The sequence below is a fragment of the Platalea leucorodia genome (genome assembly GCF_965183815.1).
Source record: "Platalea leucorodia genome assembly, chromosome: 2".
Classification (NCBI taxonomy): domain Eukaryota; kingdom Metazoa; phylum Chordata; class Aves; order Pelecaniformes; family Threskiornithidae; genus Platalea; species Platalea leucorodia.
The window spans coordinates 83474802-83499677 of record NC_138824.1 but is presented as its reverse complement, the minus strand read 5'-3'; the positions used below and the strand labels follow the sequence as shown (position 1 = coordinate 83499677).

The 24876-nt window shown below is 43.6% G+C and overlaps 1 protein-coding gene across 1 annotated transcript; it reads right to left on the bottom strand.

Moving 5' to 3' along the window:
• Window positions 1–1353: 1353 nt before the first annotated feature.
• On the bottom strand, window positions 1354–24017 carry GRPR (gastrin releasing peptide receptor; the record flags this gene model as incomplete). Its single annotated transcript, XM_082333367.1, has 3 exons — window positions 1354–1746; window positions 5353–5704; window positions 23599–24017. 3 exons carry the CDS (start codon window positions 24015–24017, stop codon window positions 1354–1356), a joined length of 1164 nt encoding a protein of 387 aa, XP_082189493.1.
• Window positions 24018–24876: the final 859 nt, after the last annotated feature.

Sequence of the window (24876 nt, the reverse complement as noted above, 5' to 3'; positions counted from 1 at the left end):
GCAGATGCAGGGCTCAGTGTTTTTACACTGCACATGGACTTTTTCTACATTCACAGAGAAAGACCAACACAAAGTTTTACTGGCTTTCATTTCTCTTTTGCCATGGTGAGGAAAAGGATCATCATCAAAGAGGATGAGGGCCATTAAAAACTCAATATTCTGCTACAGTGGTTAGTTTATGGCCTCATTTTGCAGCAGCTTTCTTTATCAGGTGTGCGGCTTCATTGCCTGTCCTATAGCCCATGCACTTCAAGAGTTTGTTATCTGCAGGACATTGTGCTCCTGTTTCCAGAACAGCTAGTACCTGGCACAAGAACTGCTGTGGAGTGAACATTACAGAGGACCTGATTCTCCAAGCTGTTAGCCAGTTTTGTCTCCACAGATTTCTGTGAAAAGAGAAGGATAAAACTTGTGGCTTGGAGATCAGACCTTGCATTGCTGATAGTTTTTACCAAAAAACTAGGGTATTTTACAAAGCACTACTGCATGAAAAAAAGCTGTGCTTCATCTTCTGTTAATTGTCTGCCCTTAGCCAAACCCAACCAAAATTTTGTGATACCCCTTAGGTGATGAAACATTCCCTGACTCACACCTTGAAGACAGGAAGAGCAAAATGTAATGCTTGGAAAACGTCCTGCTGTCTCCACAACATGGCAAAAACTCACACATTTGAAAACTGTAAACATATTCCAACTCACATTTATTCACGTCACTGCTTTCACATTGATGTGGTGCAAGATACTGCTCATTTCAGACGGGGTCACTGACATGCCCCAGTAAACTCTTGATAGCTTTTATACCATGAATTAATACTGTACTCAGAACATTAATAAATACTTGAGAAGTCTGTAAATGACCTACACTGAACTCCTTTGTGAAAGTAATTACCTTATTTAAATGGATTTATTTTGATGTCAAAATATATTATACCATGAACTGCTGGATGCAACTGTTCTGACAAATTTTGTGCACCTGGTATGGTCTTTGTCACTGCTGTAAGTCTGCCCGAGTTCGGGATTGAGCAGAAAGTGATGAAGAACCTGCAGAGCCAAACTACATTTGATCTTAAGAAGCTCACTTTGCTCTCAGTAAAAGCAGCGGGTCTTGAAGCAACGCAGCTCTTCCCAGGGAGCTCCGGTGGGGTGGTGCTCAATGATTTGCTGCTCCAGACATGCCTCAGCCCACGATGAAATGTTGGATGCTTCAAGGTCCTCCGAGTTCTCATCAGACTTCCTCGCATGCACGCGTGCATGCATGCATGCGTGCGTGCATGCATGTGTGTGCACCATCCCCATGGAGGAAAATGAAGCAGCCGTGCTAGGTATGTGATGCAGCAGTCCATGACTGTGCCCTTTAGACGTAGCCTTCATGGCAGACGTGGTTGCCGTTGATAAGGCTGAAGGTGGCCAGGGAATGGTTGGTGCTCTTGAGGGAGGTCATTCGTGTGGTGCTCCTGGCCATGCTCTGGGACCGGATGAGGAGGCGAGCTCTGCAGCAGAACAGCTGGTTGTTGAACTGCTTCCGAAAGCTTTTGCTGAGCAAGTAGAGAGCAAACGGGTTGACACAAGAGTTAGTGAATGCCAGGATCCGAGCGCAGATGCTGGCAATGAAATGCAGCACTGAGGTGTCCACCTCTGAGTAGTGATAGGACCGGTATAAATAGACGATGTGAGTGGGAAGCCAGCAGAAGGCAAAGAGGCACACAAAGACCAGTACTGTCCTGGCCAGGCGTTTACGGGATTCAATCTGGAAGAAGAAAGAGAAATGCAGATTAGCAGCTATTCTAGCTCAGACCAATAGCTAACTATTTTGCCCGGTGCTGCAGCTTTGGGGCCAGCGCGTGACAGGCAGCACAGCCAGAGCAGGGCAACCTGGACCTCAGGTGAACATACAGTCAAGATCCCTCCTTGTGTCTCCTCAATCCCCTTCCCCTAAAAACAAATAATTCTGAAAATTTATTACATAAGGGAGTAGTCTTTCCTTTCCTGTTTAGAGATAAAACTCCAATGGTTTGTCACTTTGTAAAATCCCAGCTCAGGCAACAAAAGTGTGGACATCTGCATTAGTTACCCGCACATAATATATAGATGATCTTATGCAATTTATATATATTAACTTATTATTATTACTATTATTATTATAACTATTAATTATGGGGTAGCGGTCTGGGATATTTCACAGAGCCAAGAGGCAGGACTTTCTGCCTTCGGGCCATGTGGTATATGTATACAAAAGTGCTGCCAACAGCTGACGGCCCTTAGAGAACAGAAGAAGCCCTCAGAAGCCGAAGGAGCCAGAGACACCAAGGGATGAAATTCTGTATTTAGAGAAACACCAAGGCAGTGGCGAGGTGGATACTTCATCTGAAAGAGCTGGGGCCACGAGGAGAAGGCAGTATGGGGTGAATAGATGGATGACCACCTCTCTTAGCATAATTTGAGCTTTGTCAGGGAAAGGTGCTTTTACAATGTCAGCTAGCACAGAGTATAACCTTCATGCAGACAAGCCACACTTTTGTTTTACTTACGTGTACAGCCTTGGAGTCAACCCAAACGTATTGCTCTAACCAAGGTGAGCTGAGGTAAACCGTACCTTGTCTTTTGTCCACCAGTGCTGCACACTAAGATAACAATGCCACTGAAAAACACATCTTTCTGCCTAACAAAGGCAACAGCCATGATGGAGGTCACCCAAAAGGAGAGGACAGACAGAGTTGTCCAGAAAGACCTGCTGAAATACCCTGCTCCCTTAGAGAGGTTGAGCAGCCAGAAGTTTGCAGGCGTGCAAAGTGTGACATTGCTGACTTTTCAGGGCTTTGTAATGTTCTCCTCTCTGGTAGTGCCCGCACCCCTTCCCAGGCACTCCTAGGGAATTTGTTGCCACCCGCTCCCAGTATCTGAGTATGACCTGAATGGCCCGAAACCTCCCCTTGCCCTGCTGCCCTTGCTTTTGCCCTGGTGTGGCCATGGTGCCTGACCAGGCTCCCAGGACACTTCCCCATCCTCACTCCCCTTCTGAGCTGCACAGGTAAATCGAAACTGAGCAGCTCACACAGGCTGATCTTTTCTCAGGACAGCTGCAAGCAAGGAGTAGGCAGGAGAGACCCGACAAGCCCATTTTGACTTTATTTTTTGCTCCTTTAACAACACTGACTGAAAATCAGCCAGTGAGCTTAGAAAGGATTGACATGTACCAGATGATAATGTCTCCAGTGAGCAGGCTGAAAATTAAATCCTTTGAGAAAGGGCTCTCCTTGGCTAAACCATATATTCTTTTTAAATGTATGCTTAATTTGATATAGGGCTATTGAGGCCACATCTGCACTATAAAGAAAGGAAGCAACGCAATAAAGAAATCAATACCAGTTATCTCAGATGGAGACCTATAGCTCCTGAATGCACTACAGGACGGGAATGATGGACTGACGGTGCTAGACTGCAGCCTGGCCTTTTGCTTTCTTTAGAGTTCTCTCCCCAAAACCAAAGGGGGAAAGGGCTGCTTTTACTACTCACTTTATTGTCACTAATCAAAACAGTCATCGAATCAGCAGAAAAATGGCCTGCAGGGGAGAAAGATTTACACACATTCAGAAGGGGAAAAGGATAAGGATTTCAGGGATCGCACATCATTTAGCGGGCAGAAAACACAACTTTCCAGCCCTGCTGTTTCACCTTAGCACCTGAAGGCTATGTGAGATGACTACGTTAGGTCAGCCTAAGGTGCAGATGTCAGCTGGGTGCAATTATATGAACATTTGTTCAGCTGAAGAAGGGCTTGTGTCAGTTTAGCTTAGGTTGAAGCACAGCTCAGTTGAAAGGAAGAGGTAAGGTAAATAAGGTAAATACATCAAGTTAAATAAGTTGTTTAGAAACAAGTTACCCTGCTGTTGCTTTCTTACTTGGACAGTGTAAGGCTCAGATGCATTCAAATTTAAGCAGTGAGCCGAAATACCCAGTTGCTCGTGCAGGATTTGGATTTAACCCTGGAGAATACTCTTTTTCTCTCCAGTTGCTTACAACAGGAGCAGTCAAAAGAAAACAGTCTCCAGCTGAAAGGCTGGAGTTAGGTTGGCCAAATCCTGGCTAAATCCCCTCACTTGGTTCAGGACTCGCACATTTTCAGCCACACATTTTCAACTAGAGCATGAGACTCACTTGGAATACATGGGTCCCAGCTGAGCCAGCCTGACCGTGAGCTCTGTGGTGGGACAGTTTGGGAAGTTTTATAAAAACCCCCACTCATGAGTGACAGTAACAAAAGTAAGTCTGCTTTCAAGGGTACAAAGGGAAGTTAAAAGACTGCATGGCGTGCTTATATAAATCAAAGACTGTCTTAAGGTGAAACCTGAGGCTATCAGTTATTGGACCAGAAGAAGAATGACCAGTCTGGCTTATTAGAGGGCAAATAACAGGTGGACAAGTTACTCTGTCCAACACCACTCCCCTCCAGAGACCCTAGCAAAAGAGGCATTTTTAGAAGGACAATTATAATGACCAAAGGGTATAAGGGAAGAAGCCAGGACTCTCCTCCGGAGATTCCCCACTGCAAAGATCACACCATGCACAAGGCACGTAACTTCAGCACATCTGTGAGGACCCCACACTGTCCTGCTCTGTCCTCCTTCCTGGGGACCCTGTGCCCACCACCATCATCCTCTGGTCTCCAGTCCCCCAGTCCCTCTCTAGCCTGTACTGGTTTCTTAATGTGGCACAGAACCAGTGGACAGGAGCTGGAGCCATGGTGAGCGCAGGAGGCATCGCCTCTCTTGCAGAGCAGCCGTGCACCTCCCACCCTGACCGACTGGTGCTCCTGACCCTGGGGGGCCCTTGCAGAAGGGGCTTCCCCCACCTCCACTCCCCCATTGCTGTCTCCCATTTGCTTTTCAGTCCTAGGGACCAAATTACAGAGCCAGCATTTCCCTCTGCGTGAAGAGGGACCGCTTCGCGGAGCAAGGCTTTATCCAAGGTCCTCTCTCTGACAAAGCAACTTAGAAGTTTTGATTTTCTGCTGTGTCACTCCTCAGCTTCAATCTCCAAGCACTGTCCCCACATCTGCCTCTTTCCCTGCATCCTAGTCAATATCTTCCCAGGCTTTGGCATGGGTCTCCTGCTGTGTTTGCCATGGCAACCACCCTGCCAAAGTCTCTGAACTTAGAAACACGAGAAGATGCTTTAACTGTTTAGTGCTGTGCCATGGCTTGTTTCAACAATTTAAATTCTTTTAGACCACTTAATCTATTAAAATTAGCACAACAGGTGCAGTCTGCTTCAGTGTATATTTGCCTGAATGCGCACTCTTTACTCCCAGATTCACAGGGAATGTGGATTTTTGAAGAAAGTCAAGTCTCTCTACCTGTTTCCTCACATGCACGTTTCCTTCCACGGGGATGTTGTAAGCGCTCCGGATCAAATTCTTAGCAATGAAATAATAATATACTGAAATGACAGATAGGGGAATGACATAAAAGATCAGAAATGATGCCATTGAGTGAATTTTGGGATGCAGCCCATCAGAATGTGGGTAAGGAGCACAGCTGACGAAGGTTTTATTAGTCCCTTTGTCATGGAAAGGGTGCAGATCTGAAAACACTGCTTCAGGGATGGCAAGCAACATGGATACAATCCAAATTATAGCAGCTCTCACACAAATCTTCATCAGTGCATGGGATGCTTGGATTTCCATTGGCCTTACTATAGCTTTATACCTAAAAAAAAATAAAAAGAAAGAATTTATTGACCACGACACTCAGACATTGTATTTTTACTTGTCCCTTCTATTTAGAAAAAAATCCAAGACAAAATCTTTCTTTACTCAAGACTGTGAATTTTTTTCTGGTATTTTAAATTTTGATGTTTTCAACAGATTTTTCATTTTAAACCAGAGCCACCTGTTATGGGTCCATTCTTTTTCATGTGTATTGATTCTGAGTTCATTTAATTTGTAATAGACCCAACAAAGCACGGTGCTGCCTGACATTAATATATATGTATCCAAATAGCATTAAGATAGGAAGTGCAATCACAGATTTCTCTTCAAAAGCATACAGCAGTTTACACCCCTTCACAGAATAGTGCCAAAAGAAACTGGATTGAGATTTTGCTACGTTTCATTTTGAGCTGTGAGTACGCTGGCCTCCTGCAAGCCAAATCTTATGTTTTCTCAAGCTACAAAGAGCATGTTGCCTGCTTTAATTGCTATTTGGTGGTGTAGCTGGCAATTAAGAGTTGTCCATAACTCAATGCATCCAGGCTAAGTAGCCAGAGCTGCTGACTTTCTTGAAGAAAAAAAATATTATTGTTTGCTATGCTAGATGTGTAGAAGACTTTTTTTGATTTGCAATTTTGTCTTTTATGATTTCAGCCTTTCAGAAAATTGTACTTTAGAATCCAAGAAAATGAAAGAAGCAAACTTATTTGAACCTGATGTGTGTAATGAGAGGACCAGAAAAGAGAAGAGCTTCATATCTGCTGGAGCCCTGCTCTGGCAGGAGTGTATACTCCAAGTAAATCACAATTCACAAATGCGTATAAGGAACACAGTAGAAAAATAAAAGATAATTAGGAAGGACTATCTACAGGTTTCATAAGTTACTATTTAGGATCATTATCATAACAATTACAATCTGTTGGATGTTTTTTCCAGGATCTACCTCACACTGCCCATGGCCCATTTGGTCCCTTGGTCGCTGTCAGCTTTCTGGGGATTGATGGGTGCCTGGGTCTTGGCATGGCAGGCTACATCCCCCTTTCCCATGTGGCTGCTCCAGAGTTCGTTTCTAATCTCCTACCAGGATCACGGCTCTTTCAGCCAGCCGCATTGCCACTGGGGCAGGAGCGGAGGTAGCAAGAATAACGCCCTGTCTGAGAGCAGGGAGCACGCAGCAGGGTCCATCCGCCCGGCAGCCCAAACCAGGGACACTTCATATATGCGATTGATTCCCTACATACTGTAGCCTGCGTTATCCTAAAGCTCAGCATTTCAGAGAGGACTCTATCAGTCCTGTACTGTTTTAACTGGATAACTGCCTTATTTGCAGTTACAAGGACACAGTCAGCTTCTAGTTATAAGCAATACCCTGTTCAGCAAGCCTACCCTTTCCTTCTATGTACATATGTATGCGTATATGTGTGTACATCTGTGTGTGTGTATTTTATACACATACACATATATTTATATGCATATATTTTATATATATGCATGTATATACATGTCTACATAAGTACACACATACTTACATTTACAATTATTTATATTTATTTTTATAAAGACTGTATCTGGACATCTTGTCATTTGCAGATGTTTCTTCATATAATCCCACAGGTATCTTGTGTAGATGATGTTTTCTTTAATGCACTGCAAACACCTTGCTCAATAGTCTTCTGTTTAACCACTTATTCTCCAAGCTCTCCAGCTCCCCTTTATTCCCACTATACAGCTGCAGAAGCCAGACACAGTATTTTTCAGGCTTGCTTAACACCTCTTTAACTTGCACTCTGAAGCTGGGGATTGAGTGGTGTCCTGCTACAAAGCACAATCTTCCAGTACAAGATCGTCATCTCAGGTGAAGAAAATCACAGCACTTAAATATGATGTTACGACTATTGCAGTAATAAAAGGGAAGAGCTAGGCAGATTACTAAAACAATGTAGCTGAAATAGCTCAATTTATAGTCTGATTCATCAGCTATAGATTACTGACAGAAACACTAGCTAACTGAACATCTTCAGTAAACCCTAGGGAAGATAAATGCAAAAAGAAATTAATTACATATCAAGGTATTAATAAATTTAGTTAATTCAAAGGTATTTCAGCAGGTGCTTATTGTACACTTATCAACATGGCATGTTAGCATAATTATTTCAGGGATTTTCTTACACAATATAGCCAGCTGAGAGAATATTTTCCAGGATTAATTTCCAGTAACATGAATGAATTGAAGAATGCAGAGAAAGAGAGATTCTGTTTTAGGGAGTAGGGAGAGTCAGAAAATTAATCCATTTTAACTTATTAGTACATTTTAACTAGAGATGGCATTCCAAACTATAATTTTGAAAGAACATAACTAGAAATGGCTAAGAATGCTGGCACTGATTATGAGGCATTTAGTTTATTTTTTAAAGCCTGCTACAGCAGATACGAAAGAAGATCTGAGAGATGATTTTCTTGCAAGGGGCTCAGTGAAGACCCAAATCATAAGGTCGAAAGCACAAAAAGATAAAACAGAAAAAACAAAGCTAGAAAATAGTTGTTGAAAACGTAAGTTCTCAGATGCGGGAACACAGGTAGACATTTTCTTAAGAGCCTGACAATTGAATCAAATTATTTGCTGACTATCTGCACGACTTCTTTGATGGTGGGCTAACTGATTCAAAAATCTTCAGTAATCTGTGTTATCCTCTCAGTAGTAACGCTTAATTGATCAGTATTGATCTGGTGGGAGTCTCCATTTCCAGTCACCTTGCCGATGCGTTGATGGGTCTCTCCTCAGCTTGCATCTCAGCAGCTCTACTCTCCCATGCCAGCTTGGGTTCTGGACAGCAGCTGCAGGGGCTGCTCTGTTTAAGGGTAAGGCAGGGCACACGTGCGCGATCGGATCCCCGGGCTGGGGCTTGGGCTGGGAGACCGCTGGAAGATGTACCTGTGGTCGGTGCTCAGGGGGTGAAAAAGCTGCGCCTCCCGGTTGGTTTCTGAGCGGGACTCAGAAACTCCTTCCCTCCTTTACTTTTCCACATCACTGTCCTGATAGGGTCAATCCTAGATTTTATAATTTATTTGAAATTTCTGAAGAACTTCAGCAAGGTAGACTGGATTTGAGCAGCATCTGGTCCTGTTTTTCAGCATCTGTATTTCCAGCTTGTGTGTCAAATAGTATTTCAAGCTTTCCACAGCTTTGTCCTCTGCAACTTCTTTTTCAATGAGTTAGCCTCAGGCACGTAACTTTCCCATACTTAACATCCAGCATTTGAATAGTCCAATCCACTTTGAAGGGTAGATTGATGAATATATACCTCAGTGGTGCCATGGACTGAGGTGGCCAGCCGAGTGAGCCCTCATGCAAAGGTCTTACAACAGCATTATTTTCAACCCATGCAGTAACACAGGCCCTGAGAGTACATGTCACGTTGCATGCTCAGCTTGTCTGCAGTAGATCCAGACATGGCCCTGTATTTATCACCTCTGCTTGCTCTCACCTTCAGTCTCTAATTATTGTTTGATATGACTTTTTTTTCCAGCTGAACTCCTTTCCTAACCTGCTTTTAAAGAAATTTTTGGAAAAGATTAAAAACCAGAGGTATGATTCATGTCCTACAACAAAGGCCAAAACTTAAAAAGAAAAATATGCCTTCTGAAGATTCAGTTGAATAAAAAATGTTACAGTCAAGAACTTGTGTCAACTCCAATCTCTCTCCAGTTGTCAACCCAGATGAAAATGACTGGGTTGCCGATCTGGTAGGAAATATGAAAGAGATGCTGACCTTTACTACTGCTCAGTCTTTGAACTTCTTTGTTCCCACTGTGCTTGTGAAGCAGCAACCTGCCTTGTGCACAGCAGCTACCAATGACCTTCCGGCCAGGATGGATGCCAGTCATCTTTGTGTCTCACAGTCTTGTTCAAAGAAGCCCGCACAAAGAAATTGCACATAGGGCTATCTTAAGAGCAATTAATATAATCATAGCTCATGAGGATTCACCCTGTAGGGCAATCCTCCCCTCCACTGGCCACGGTGGTGCCGTCCCTCTTCTCCAGGTCAGTCTCCAGGCCTCCAAGATGAGCCTGGTGAGAGGGTTGCTTCAACCCAGAATGCCAGAATCCAGTAACATATAATGCACGATCACTTCTTAACCTCATCCCCAAAATTCGTTAGGGATTGGAAGGAACCCACAGAGTGTGTGCCTCTCCATTGAATCATGGAAAATGTCTTATAGACATCTCTTAGGATCTCTGCCATGCTCATTGAATAGTTGTTTCTCACAATTGAAACTACTGAAATGAACATAAACCGCGAAAATGTGACACACAAGGTTTTTCTGTGGTAAATACCTTTTCCACTGAGGTTAATATGCCAGGGAAACTGGAAAACTATGTCATTATCCTTGTGTTAATAATAATGTAACTAACAATAACACCACCTAATGTACTCTTAAACTGTGACTATGCAAACATTGGTTAATACCGTACACTTAGTACCAAAGCTGCAACTTCATATATAAACACAGAAGTAGCTTTATCATGAAAATGACAGTTACAGATATACTCTTCAAAGACACAGATCAAAATAATGGATGTCAAAATTTCCTAGATGAAGCTTTTCTGCTGGTGCAAAATATTTTAGCCATCTTTGTGGTCCTCAGCTGAGCCAAGAAAATACAAATCAGCTGAAGTATAAACAGATTTTGCTCTCAAAGCCATATTGCCTATACGTTCCTAAGCATAGAGATATGAAGGGTTGCAATTTTGCTCTCACAATGGGGAAGAAAGGACCTTATCCCTAAGGCAGCAGCTCCAGTGCATCCCTCATGTTTTTTTCCTGTCACCTTCATCCACTTACTTGTGCCTGCTACAACAGCCACAAAAATTAAATTAAAACAATTAAAGCATGGGAGGAAAATCAGATGTTTCCCTTGGATTGTAAACTGATTTAGCTCCATACATCTCACTGTCTGGTTTTTGTTTTATTATGGAGCATAACTTTATGCTGTGTGGGGAAGCTGGTGCTGTAGGCAGCCTTAGCTTGCTTCCCTCTTCTATGATTGCTTTGTATTAATACCTTTCCCCCTTCCCTTATGTCAGCAATTAAAGCTAATATAGTTGGCCCACACAACAGCCCTCACTGTATATCTAGTAGGTATGGGGTGCAAAAAAAGAGACATGCTTTTTTAAGCTGGGAGATACCACCTTCTTTAGTGTCTTTACAAGTGGTAGGTCAGTAGCTCTTAATTTCAGCCAAAATAATTTGTGTCCTCTGTAATAACTGCAGTTGCTGCCAGTGGCAATGGCAAAGAAACACCCCTCCCTCATGGCAGCAAAGGTGGCTGGTCACACAGGTAGGTGGCTGTCGGAGGTGTTCCTGGTGACCAGGACAGCAAGGATTGTAAGGCAGCTATGTGCTGGCCACTACATCCCCCTCATCTGTTGAATTCCACTTAATAAGAGGCACTAAGTTGCTTTCAAAAATCTTTCTCCCTTACTTTTTTCAGCAGGAGGAGTGTGGCAAGAGAAAATGGCTGAAATAATAGACTCTGCCACAGAGTACTGCCCTTTTTTATCACAGTCCTTCCAAGCATTCCTATCTTCCGGCAGCTGAACCTCATGCTTGCAAGAAATACACAAAGAGAAAAAAAATCCTCCCCGTCCTTCCTACAGGGAAACGGGACACTGCCCCTCCAAAATAAATTTGAAAGAGTACTTTAGAGTAAAGGAAAGTTTCCTCTAAATAGTATCATCCATTACTATGTCTTACATTGTTTACATAAAACGATCCTGGGCCCCACTCCTGAATTTATATAATGGTTTAAAAAAACAAGTGCATTAAGACCTGTTCAAACAAAATTTCAGAAGGCTTGCCCACCCTTGCTTCATTACCAACCCCACTGTTTAGACTGCATCAGGCTGGTGGAAAGATTTGCCATATTGCTGCTTTCTGTTTTTTCTCTGAAGTGAGAAATCCACTTACAAACATTTGAATCTGTTTAAACTGAGCTCTATTTTCAGATGTTGGGCTAATGCGAACCTGAAACTTAAATAAAAAAGCAGGGATTAGTTGGAATGGACTGATATCTTACAAAAATAGTCATGTAAATTACTGTGAAGTGAAAACGCTGAGTTCTTCCCAGCTCTAGAAAATGAGCTCCTGAAATTGCAACCACTTCCTATTGTAATGACGAAAGAACTGCCTCTTGGTCAGCACGTCCCCATATTTCTTCTGTTCGCACCTGTAACTGAAAAAGGGAGAAAAGATGTGCAATTCACAGTTCCTCTGATCCCCAGTCATCTGCTCCCATTTATAAGCTTAATGTGCGCACATTGATTTGGTCTTGGCCCATGAAGAGACTGAATGAAAATCTTCTCATTAAAATTTTCTAATTATGTTCTACTAGTATCACATTATTGTTTTGCCCACATAATATGAAGGACTGGCTCAATTACCATGCAATAAGCCTCAAGCAACAGAGAAAAAGTTGATGCTATGCAAAGACTGCATAAATGAAACGTGTAGCCTTGTTGAGTGTGAAGGTCTGCTTGGAAAATAAAGAAAAAGTCTTACTAAGAATAAATTTATGAGAAATGCAATGCCCCAAACTTTCTTTGTTGTTTCCACCATGAATGTTATGAATATTTATAGCTCTAAAGACAAATAATTCAATAAATCCACAAAATTGCTACACTGTCTAACCCATCAACACACTCCAACAGTGTATTCTGGGTCTATCTGCTTTCCGCATACTTAGTTAAGATTATCATTATTATGCACGATTCTTGAGTGAACATCTGTTATTAACATCTTTAGTTTAGTAAATGGCGTATGGGCACAAAGACATCTCTAATGGGCTAATCTTACATACATTGGCAGGTACTGCCTACTTTCTCTCTCTTTTTATTAATTAACATATAAATGGAAAGAAAAAGGAGGCATTGATGGAAGTGGCATAGTTCTCACTTTTTGAAGCACATGTTCAAATTTCAGTCTGTATACCTGCATACTGCTACATCATCGTGGAACCTGGATGAATGGGAATTTCAGTCCGGGGATGACTAAGGTCAAAATTGAGACAGAGTGTTTTAGAGACCGTGGCACTGCGTAACACATATTGGGGAAAGAGATCTTAAACAGTAACCTTTTGATAGTGACTGTGCTATTCCTAACCATGACCATCTAGAGCATAAAATATTTCAGAAATTAACTATACGTATGGAAAACAATAGATGTAAAGGTTACCGCAGGAAATAGTGGGAGTCCCATGGATGGTGCTTTCCTTACTAGAAAGACTCCCATTGCACCCAGGGTGCTTGTTCCCTGTAGGTGATCTTCAGCCAAGTCTCTGAATGAAAGCCTGATCCCAAATCAAAGATTTCAGTGGGGCCAGCCTCTCAGTTTGCCACGGTCCTTGCAACTGGATGTGAGACCTGCCGTCTGAAGGAGGACGGGGACCCATTAATTTAAAAACATCCTTTGACTTCAAAACCAATGAGTTCCCCCGCACAGCCAATACCCCAGTGCCTCGGCACCAGCTAATCACTGTGCACCTTTCTATGTGCTCAGCACCCAGTACAGGCAGATGGATGTGCCCGTGCTCACGCTACGTGATGCCGGATCACAGCCTGGTGGAGCAGCTTGCTGGTGCCGGGGTTGCAATGCAGTGTGCATCTGGAGCTGAGCTGGGAAGGAAGGTGCTGGCACCCAGGCCACGGGGCATGGGAAGGAGCAAGCCCTGATGACGCTTTCCATCCAAGGCTTTGCTGTCTCAGCCCAAGTCATCAAGGTTGTCAATGGCGTGGAACCAGGGGCTTGGCACACCGGTAGATTGAACTCTTACCAGGGCAACTAAAGCTGGGGCTTCAGACACAGACCCCTCATCTCACTACAGAATCAGCTTAATTTCTCCTGAAAGCACCACCTTTGGTGCATAAAAACAACATCACTGGGTAACCTAAACATGTGGCATAATTGCTGGATATCCCACAGAGCCAGTTATAGAAATTCATTGGAGTTTCTAAAAATGGCAGTTTCTCAACCCAAAAAGTCCTGCCTGTGATGTGCAATAAATCAATATTGTACCTTGTTCTGACAGAGAAAGAACAGTTCATCATTGACCTAAAAATTAGCAGTTCCTTAAGCTATAGCAGCCATGGTGTGCTTATCTTAATTTTGTGGAAAGAATAAAAAGCCATATATATGTATATATGGAACTTTAGAGAAGCAGGTTTCCTACAGTTAAAAACAGCTGTCAGATCAACTGACTGGGAACATAAATGTAAAAGAGGCATGCTAACAATACGTCAGTAGCTAACCCCCAGCCTCCTCCCTTGTCTACCCCACCTTGCCCTGAAAAAACTGTGCAGGGCAAAAAGCTGCCCTGAATAAGAGAAAATGAAGAGTCATGCTAAAACCTCAAAGAAGTAATTAAAAAAACTGATATAAAACAGATGGGGAAAAAAAGCAAATATCGGAGTTTAAAAATGTTGGTGACTGATAAGGGAAGCTGGAGGAGCCAACAAAATATCAAAGGTCACTGTGTAACAGACAAATGTGCATTTTTAAATACATCAGGAACAAAAAAATCAGTAAGTCAGGCATACACGTAAACGGTGAAAATATGAACAATGATGAGACAAAGTGAAAATCAATGACTAGATATTTCTCTTTAAGATCAAATGTGGAGGAGGTATCTATACCATGTGTGCAGTGGTATAGAAGTAGCAGAAAACTTGTCAGCTGTATTAAAGTATATGTGAGCCAACATCTGCTAGCACAAAACACTTTCACACCAGCAGACCTGAGTAATTTACACTTAGGAATAATAAAGGAACCAGTTTGGGAACAACTGGTGTTAATTTTTTTACAAATTTTGAAAAAGTGGAGAAATTCCCAAGAAGTGGCTCCAAAGTTGTGAAGTTCAGAAAGCTGGTGGATTTCTCAGGCGTGACCGAGAAAACTGCAAGAATTTGGATTGCCCAAGGCCAGCTGTAGATAGAATAATGGAGAGCTTAATCCTACTAACAGATGATAATTTATATGTCTGTCTTGTTTAATGCATGCCAGATTCAGTATTTTTTTAATTTTGTCACAACATTGTAGGTGATGTAAAAGGTGTGTGGGCCATGCTGGCGTACATGGGATGCGCAGCCTGCATGGGCACATTGGCATGGGTGACTGTGCATGTAGATATGTACATGCGTGTGCCAGGGCACTCATGGTCCTCCCTCCCCTATCCATGCTCATGCAATCCCAGCCTCTCTCCCATGGGACAAGGGTTAAAATTAGCAGTCCTGGCCGAAGAGGTGGAGCCGTGCTAGATGGGGACCCAAAGCCCCATGGCCTCCCCAGCAGTTCTTCAAACATGTAAGTAAAAAGGTAGCAGTGCGTGGAGCCATTTCTAGCTTGGGTCCTGAGAACCTGCTCTAGCTCCAGTGTTATTTATTGCATATATCAGCTGCCTTGAGCAGGATATTAAACCTTTGCTGGGAAAGTTTGCAGATGACACAGTGGCTGACCAGACTGTAAAAATATTGTAGAGTCATTGGGATAAATGGCCACAGTCTAACAGAAGCCATTTTAACTCAGTCACATATAAAATAGTATATCTAGGACTCAAGTGAGCAGATTATGCCAAAAAATTGGTGAATCTTTCAAGGAAAGAGGAGACCAAGAGAAGACATTGGAGTGTCTGTTCTGCATGTGACAAAATGAGATATCCTGTGCCATTCTCACCATGTCATGGCTTTAGTGTAATCAGTACCTGAGCTAGCAAGTATAAATCTAAGTCAGTTATATGATGCTTAAGTCCTTTCTGTGGTTTCAGTAAACATAGGTGTCACAAGATCACCACCTCCATATGAACTTTCAGTTGCATGTTGGGGCTGAACAGTCTAGTGCTATCCTTGGCTTCTGTTATCGTAGAATCACAGAATAGTTTGCATTGGAGGGAACCTTTAAAGACCATCTTGTCCAACCCCCCTGCTGTGGGCAGGGACATCTTTCACTAGATCAGGTTGCTCGGAGCCTTGTCCAACCTCACCTTGAACATTCCAATGATGGGGCATCCATAACACCTCGGGGCAACCTGTTCCAGTGTCTCACCACCCTCATCATAAAAAATGTCTTCCTCATGTCCAATACGAACGTATCCTCTTTCAGTTTAAAACAGTTGCCCCTTGTCCTGTCACTATAGGCCTTGGTAAAAAGTCTCTTTCCATCTTTCTTATAAGCCCCTTTAAGTATTGAAAGGTCACAATAAGGTGTCCCTGGAGCCTTCTCTTCTCCAGGCTGATCAATCCCAGCTCTCTCAGCCTTTCAGTCATGCTATTAGTTAGATTATTATGCAGTGCTTAGAGGTCAGACGAATTTCAATTTGAAATATGACATAATTTCTAAGCAGTGAGGATAACAGGATGCCAGACATGAGGGGGACAGGGTGATATATGCACCTGTGGTCTGATTAGTCAGAAAGTTGCCTGGTGTCACTGAAAAGTTCTGTTTTAATCCAAATGCTATGAGATATTCAGCAGCTTCTGTGCACGGGTGGGGGCAAGAAGAGCTGCTGAACTGGATGGCTGGTGCAGTTGGTGCTGGCCCACCATCTGCATCTCTAGTTCTCCCAGGTCACTCGAACATCCAGGACTAAATTTCATGCTTCAGGTCTATCTGCAGGTGTGAAGAAATGGTTTTGCCTCTCAGGGTGTTGTGGTACTGTTTTCCGTTTCGCCTCCCCATGGAGCTGCAGCGACTGGCCATAGCCGGAGGGTGGGCAAGGACAGGACGGGCAGAGCTCTGGCAACGCTTCTCCCTTTGATGCTCCACAGTCTTCTGCACTCTGGTTAAACTGATCCCTAGCCTGGCGTCAGGAGGGGAGTTTCCTGCAAGAGAGTCCAGCTTTCTGCCTTTCGCTACCGCATAGCAATTGACTTGCTGCCTTTTGGTGCCTCACCACTGCGAGGGGCCCCGTCACCACCCTCAGTTTCGGCCCCAGGGCACAGGCTGGTCTTCTGGACACCGAAATCCCCTGCTCCATCTGAGGTCATATGCAGCAGGAGGTGTGGGTGTGAACTGAAGAGCCTGCTATGAGCAGGAGCTTGGACAGGATCTCTGGTGTCTTATGTGGTATGGGGTGGGGTGGCACGTGGGTGCAGAACTGGGGAGAAACAAGGCAAGGGGACTCAGCAGGGCTAGCGCTCGAGTCTCTTTTCAAAAATAACAGGAAAACAGGTTATTGCAAGGGCTGTCTGTGAGCAAAGCGGCTACCGGACGTTTCACTGCACACACAGGACAGGCTGTGCCTGCTTCTCCTTTTTCAGCTCAACTCCCTTCTACTCTTTTCAGCCAGGCTGTTGTCCAAATCTGAGCGCAAGTACTAACGCCTGAGCTGACGGGACCACCGTGGGCTCGTCTCCCTGCAGCAATGCTGGCGTCCCAGCCCACCGCGTTCAGTCTGGCACACAGCCGGCAAATTCTCTGCAGCCAGGCGCTCTCCTTAACGGTGTGTACAGCACCTCGTATCATGAGACCATGACAACTGATTGGGGTTTTTAGGTTTTACTGAAATGTAAACAATAGGTAATCCAACTTTTCTTCCTTTTGATTGCTTAAATATTGACAGTTTCCAGCACATTAGCACTGACTCTAACCTCAGATTTGCACACCAGTCCCACTGATATAAATGGAGCTCTGATGTTCCTGGTTATAGAAGTGCATCTATTGTGTTTTGGCCATCTGCTCTGGCTAATCAAGATATTCAGAAAGTTTGTGCTGTTTGATCTGTTTCTCTTGGTGCAGACGGATGCAAGGGCTGAGGAAATGAGAGCTAAAACCAAGGGTGTTATGAGTGTATGTATTATACCGACACAGTGGCCAGCAACACAGGATCTAAGACTGTATATCAGCTGAAAGAGATACGCATGTCTCTCTCTGCACGCACCCTGTGCCATCAGCACAGGAAGAGCAGCGGCAGGGACACCATGCCAGTGGCAAGGGTTGAGGAGGGGCTGCCTGGTGCTTCAGTGGGAGGGAAGGCTTTGGGCTGGGGTCCGAAACTCCTCCGGTTTTCTTCCCTGGCTTGGAAGGACTGATGTTGTGGCTGAAATCATGTCAGTGGATCCAAAATGTACGCGTGGAGGTGTCATGCTGCCAACTCGCATTGACTGCGTTAGAGGCTGTCTTGGTAGCACAGAGAGTGGCTTTCTCCACCACCCTCTCAAGACCTTCCCAAGGCTGCACAGTAAATTACAGTACAAGTAAATTGCCCCAAAATAGTGCCTTACTGACCTGAAGAGATTTCATGAATGCTGTGACCAGACGGCCCAGAATAAATTCATAACCACTATGGACCTGACACTTTACAACTGATGGTATTGGGAAAAAAAGTGTCACTGTAAATCAACTCAATGGAAATCCAGTTTGGCTTTCTAATCTTCTCGTGGAGACATAATCCAGTGATTGTAAAGTAATACAAATGAACTGACATGTAGATATTACTCCTCCTCTGGTATTGTACGCAATATTAATAGTAGGGGCTCAAGACGTCCAAATCACAGAAGACATAAGTCCATTCAACAAAGATTTTTGCATATTTAAAAGTATCTTCCTAGAAATTCTGGATTTGTTTCTCTCTTCCCACCACTGTTTTTTTGGGAGAGAGGGTTGTTTGAAGTTTTTTCTTTCTTAGATAAACAAACTGTCATATGAGTTCAGAGGAACATCAAAAGTTGTGGTTGTGACCCACTGCAAGGGACAGCATCTAAGCACTGAGGTCAACATTTCCAAAGTTAACATCTTCATTTCAGGTCTCCCATATGACTGCAATTTCTGCTGTCTGCAGCTGATCTTACCAAGGTAAGCCACCTAACCTCACAGGTAATGTCACCCCATGAGTCTCACTACACCGTCACTCCCTTCCACCCCAGGCCAGCAGGCAGCTCTGGCTGGCAGGCATTGCTGCAATGTTCCAGCACTAAAATCCACGTAAACCAAGGTGCTTAAAGTAAAGATGCTGCTCGTAAACTCTAATTAAGCTATACACTTACTCTGCTGTGTGCTTGTAAAAACAGCATTACTTCAGGAAGGTTTCACTGCATGAGCACCAGGGCATTTCGATTTTTTACAATGTCAGCAAAACAGTGGGGAAGTATGATCAGTGCTTGACAGCTTGGGTAATTCAAATGCAAATGTATAAACCCTGTCAGTCATGGGAGAAACAGTCAATTAAATAAAGACATTTCCCATGACAAGGGCAATTAAATGAGCTGCTTTTCCTCTTGCTGTGCAAAGATTTTCCTTAATTTGCTGTCACTTGCTGAGCCAGCCTTGGCTTTTCTGCCTGGGCTAGAGGCCCAGGTGTGACTGCTCTCACAGGCACCTCTATACCCCTTTCCCTTGCACCAAGGAGGAGGAGGGCAGGCGAGTGGGCAAATCCAAACCCCCTCTTTGCTGGGATGGGCTGAAGAAATCCGCTGCCTCGACAGAGCAGAGCAGCAGGGCAGACAGATGTCCTTCCCCTGCCAACGTCATTTACAGTTCTTCTAAAACACACAAACATGCATACACATGCATCGACTGCTTGGTTCCTTGCTCTTGTATACTCAGCCCTGGCGCCTTATCACTCATGGAGGGTGGCTGTAAGCACACCACAGGCCTTAACCGTCTCCTGGTTGCTCTGCAAATTTGCCAAGCTCACAGGAAAACAGGTTTTGCAGCCAGCTCCCACAGCTCCTGCAAACACTGCTAGACAGATGCAACCTCCCTGCAGCCAGTGGAGCAGTCCCACAGAAAATCAAGTTCTAATATTGTTAACTCTTTTTTGCCCTTTCTCCCACACTCTCTCAAATAATTTAACTTTAGCCTGACACAATCACATGATTGTACACAGACCCAATCTAAGCAACTGGGGATCCTTTGGCTATGCCCTACCTAACCAAACCTATGCAGGCATGCTTATCTGCATCCATACGCATGCAGAGCACCTTGCAGGCTGGGAGGCTCCCACTGCAGGAAAAGCTGAGATCAGCAGTTTGTCCCTCTGTTTCTCCTTGAGAAAAGTTTGCAAGTGAGCAGTCAGTCCTCCGGACAACCACTAGGTCTTGGCGGGTCAAACCACTGAGAAGCTTTACGTGCTCTATGGTGGAGATTGGCACCAGGAGATCATAGAAATGGTATTATTAATCCTGCCTAACACATGGGAAAGTGGAAAAGGAAAGAATACCGTGGAAAAGAATGGAGAGAATGGAACTGTACCTCAGGAAGGTACACCCTTGTGCCCATGATGTGGGCTGTGCAAAAATCTATTAAAACTGGACCACTTGTCTTCAGAAGGTGATCCAAAGCAACAAAGAAGTGGCTGAGGTCACTTGGCTTGTTCAGCTTGGAGAAGAGAAGGCTGAGGGGGGACCTCATCACAGTCTACAACTTCCTCAAGGGGGGCAGCGGAGAGGGAGGTGCCGATCTCTCTCTGGTGAACAGCGATAGGACACAAGGAAATGGAATGAAGCTACGTCAGGGGAAGGTCAGATTGGACATTAGGAAAAGGTTCTTCACTGACAGGGTGGTCGGTCACTGGAACAAGCTCCCCAAGGATATGGTCATGGCACCAAACCTGTCAGAGTTCAAGGAGCATCTAGACAACGCTCTTAGTCATATGGTTTAGTTTTAGGTAGTCCTGCAAGGAACAGGGAGTTGGACTTGATGATCCTTATGGGCCCCTTCCAACTTGAGATATTCTATGATTCTATGAGATGATTTGTACCATTGTTGTAACATGTAGCATACATGTTTCACCCCTCCCTCATGTATTGTATCTACCCATCACACCTACCCACTGCCTTTCATCTCGTGTTTTGATGACCACCTCTTTGGAAACGACCCTGTTGTTTCACACTCCAATGCTTTTCTTTACACAGCAGATTTCTGATCCCAGAGATGCCAGGTGTCTCTAGGCACAACACCTTCAGTAATGTGAGCAGTTTTTCCCACTTGCTTTTTGTCAATCAAAGGACACGGGAACTGAAGGGGTTTTATTATTATTTTTTGCAGAAGATGAATTATAGACAAAAGGTCTGTGGTGCACTGACAAGTCTCCCTTTCCTTGGAGACAGTGCCATGTGATGCTATTCACAGCAGAAGGTTTAGGAGGTTTTTCTCTGCCATGGTCCATGGCTTGGATTCATGAGAACAGGGACATTCACATTCCTCATGTGAGCATCTCAGGTAGGGTTCACATCACTGAACATTAGCTGTCTCAAATATGGGCATCTAATCTGTGCTAAACAGCAAGGTTTCCTCTATACCCAAGGAGGGAGCTGGGTATCCTTCACACGGTGATTTATCCTGTCTCCTCTGGAAGCATCTCTCTCCATGGACTAGGGGACACCTTGCTCACCTCTGACAGCAAAAGCTGAGCAGCATTACCTGCTGGACTCCTGAGTCCTCATGTTACCCTGCTCTCATCACCATGCCCCTGTCTTCTGCAGGTGTTTCCCTGCAGGGCTGAGCTGCTGCTCAACCTTCGTGCAATGCCACGTCTGACCTCGGAAATGGTTGTCTATGAAACCACCCCAGGCGCCAGTCTCAGCATCTCCCTGCCCCAGGGGCCACAGCAGGGTATTGGGCTGCCAGTCCCTTCACAGACCCAGGCAGGCATCACCATGCCGGTCACAGCCAACTCTCACCTTGGAAGTTTTCCCTGCACATTTTAAGTTTATTTTCCTAATGATTCTGACATGATTAATAATGCGTCCTAGAGTTCAGGGTGACAGTTTTAAGAAAATAAAGATAGACTAACAGGCTGTGAGCTGACGAAATATAGACTGTATTATTTTGTAACAACAAAATTATCCCAGCACTGTTGTTATATACCAAAACAGAAACTTCAGTACACAAAATAGATAAGGTCCATTTGTGGTTCAATGCACAGCATTTAAGATTCATAGATCTAATAAATGTAAAAGTTTTGTTATTATCTCCTTCTGCAGTGGACAGCAGATGCATTAGAAGAGGGTAAAATGAACCCTTAAAAATGGGAACATAAAGTCTTTTCCCACAGGCATGCCTGTCTCCCTTGTAGCCAAGTGGCATTGAAAACTGTGGTAACATTTGATTACCAATCCAGCATGATGTTTAATAGGATCCAGATAAAGCTGAAGCTGAGAATTTAAAGTCACCAAACCCCAAGCTTACCACAGCTGCTGTTTTCTGTTCTGTTCACTCACTTCAGGGAAAAAATGCTATTGATGTGCTGCTCAGTGAAAGCACTTGCAATGTTTACTTTATATGTGGCACGTGATCAGATAGTAACAAATCTCTCTAACATAATCTTCTTCATGATGCATTTTTCTTTTCCTGCTACTCTTTAAAACAACTTACATTACAGCTTTGGAAAGATGAGTTTCCTGGAGAAATACTTATTATTTTCCTAACATTTTCCTCAGAGCAGGCCGGGGGTCCAGCCACCATATGAAACTCAGGAACGAAAACATAGGTGGTCCTTTACTAGAGGATTTGTGCACTTTTCCTATTCTCTCAACTCTTTCAGAGCAAATTGCTAGAAGAATTTTGTCTACATGTAGGCCTGTTTGTCATCTGCTATTGGGGCAAACAATGCTATTTTTATATGTACACCAACGTGAAGGAGTTAATAAACATATTGACCGTTCTGTCTCTGAAACATTATGGAGTCATCTGCTTTCATTGAGGCCACATACTGTATATTGAAATGTGTTTATGAACTACCTTGAAAACTGAACAAAAATAGTCTGATGTTTTAAAGTAGGTGGTTAGGAGGAGACACACAGAGTGGCATGCAAGGGACTACCGAAAGCAAACCTAGTTTCACTTCTTTGTGACCAAGAACTACAATCCCCAGGTCTTTGTTGAGCAAAACAAAACTGAAATAATTTTTCTCATTGGAAATCTTAGTACTTCTGTGAGATTTTATAACTTTAGCATGGTGACAATGTATTCCTTAATCTCTTTCTGAAGCATCTAAATTAGAAACAAAACATCCTGGCCTCTCTGACGTACATAGGAGTTTCTATAAAAGCCAACAGTCTAATAAATACTTAAAACCTTTCCAGAAGGGTAGGCTTCATCCTTCCAAATAACACACAAATTAAAATGTCTTTTGAATTTAAATCTGAATGCTCTGAGACAGTTTTCCAAAGCCTCATAGAAATCTAAAATAGAGCTGGCTTATTAGAAGCATATCATTTGTTAAAGTCAAACTTGTTTTCACATGTTCTAAAATAGCATAGCTATTACTTGTTATTTTTACCAAACATTATTGGAAGATAAAGTTTCCGAACCAACAGCACAAATCAGTTTTGACTGGATAAGGGACAAATGGTTTAATCAAGGGAAGTATACTGGCTATAGTGAACTGAGATGCCTGGCTTCAGGCACCTTCATTTGAACATTTGGAAAATATTTCACGAAATATTGCCTCACATGTAATTAGCCTTAAGGAAGCAAGCCACTAGAAAGAATTGATTCTAACTGCACTTTAAATTGCTGCTCCAGTGCCTTCACACTTCATGAAATATGGATCAATTATCTTTTTGGCAAATATGAACATGCTATCTTTTAACAGAGCTTCATTAATGGTATTTTCTCTCTCTGGTCTTTAGCTTGATCTGCTCGTGTTTTTCTTTTAATTAAGCTAGACTATTAGCTAAACTGCACAAATTTCGTTTAGCCTAGACAAAGTATCCTGTGTTCAGTCTGCATCCTCCTCAAGCTGCGTGCTCATAACCACCAGAAATTAACTGAAGTTGTTCTTTTTCCCCTCATTAGGTTAAAAAGATACTTGTTACCTGAAAATACGCATTCATAATCATGCATTTTATGGAGTCGCAATTATGCAGACTTCTTTTCAAGGCTACAGCAGCCAGCTTACCTGTCAGCCGAGAGCGCAGTGAGAGTAAAGACCGACACCCCTACAGAAGTGAGCTGTATGAAGGGGATAAGTTTGCATCCAGTTCTGCCGAACAGCCACTCGTCAGCAAGGTACCTGCTGGCATCCACAGGCACACAAGTCACTAAAAGCAGCAGGTCTCCCAGAGCCAAACTGGAGATGAACAAATTAGGGACATTTCTCATGGATTTCACAGTACAGAAGATCTTAATCAAGGTGATATTGCCAATAAGGCCTATCAAAATGATGATCCCGTAGATGGTGGGGATGGCGTAGAGGAACGCTGGGTAGAACCAGTCGTCACCAAGGAGGGAGAGGTTTGCACTCTGGTTGACAGAGATGTTGTAGAGAATGAAGTTATCTGCCTCTAGGTCTAGCAGAAGGCATTCTCCAGATGCCATTGTCCTACCTTGCTCTTCTCAGAAGACAGCTTTCTTTGAAAATCCTCAAGTAAACTTCTTGCTTTAATTTTGCTGCTGCTTGCTGGCTTTAAACAGTCAGAAGAGTTTAAAAGTCATATCACTTTGTGACACATCTTGACAGTAAACAAACCAAAAAGCAGCTGCAGCTTGCTCAAGAGTACTGTTTCCATAAGGTGAAAGGAGAACATCTTTTAGCATAGTTCGAATCCCGAAACTTGCTTTTTCCTCGTTGACTTGTCTTGCTGTTAGGTATTCCTGAGCTCTGGAAGGCCATTTATCAAATTCAAAGACCAGTGAATGGGAGGCATTTTCAAAATGAGGCTTGTTAAATTCCCAGCTTCAGGTCTGCCGAGCAGAACCGAGTCCGAAACAAGGGAATTACAAAAAGCAAGAACTTTTGGTAGTTGCTGTCACGCTGCATTGCCAATCTCTCCCGGCTTTCAGCACCTGTACTCTCCAGCTGGATTTAAAGTGAGGAAAAAGCAGGGCTCCGCTGACGGCTCGGATCCTATAGGCAGGATCTTCGGGACGTCAATTCTTCCCCTGCTTCCCATGCTGAGAGCAGGCTCGCTTAAATGATTGCGGCAATGCCGGGGGAGCCGCCGGCGAGCGCCGGCGAATGCCAGCCACCTACTGGACAGTCGAATCACTGCCTGGGTAGAAGGGGAAATAAAAACCACACCGAAATCACCGTTAACTCTTTAGATGGGAAACAAAAAAAAAAAAAAAAAAAAAAAAACTGCTCATTTATAGATCGTGAGATGATGTCCACTGCCTCGCCAAAAAAAGAAAAAAATAGATATTTCATACTGCAAATAATGTGATCAGAAAAGCAAGC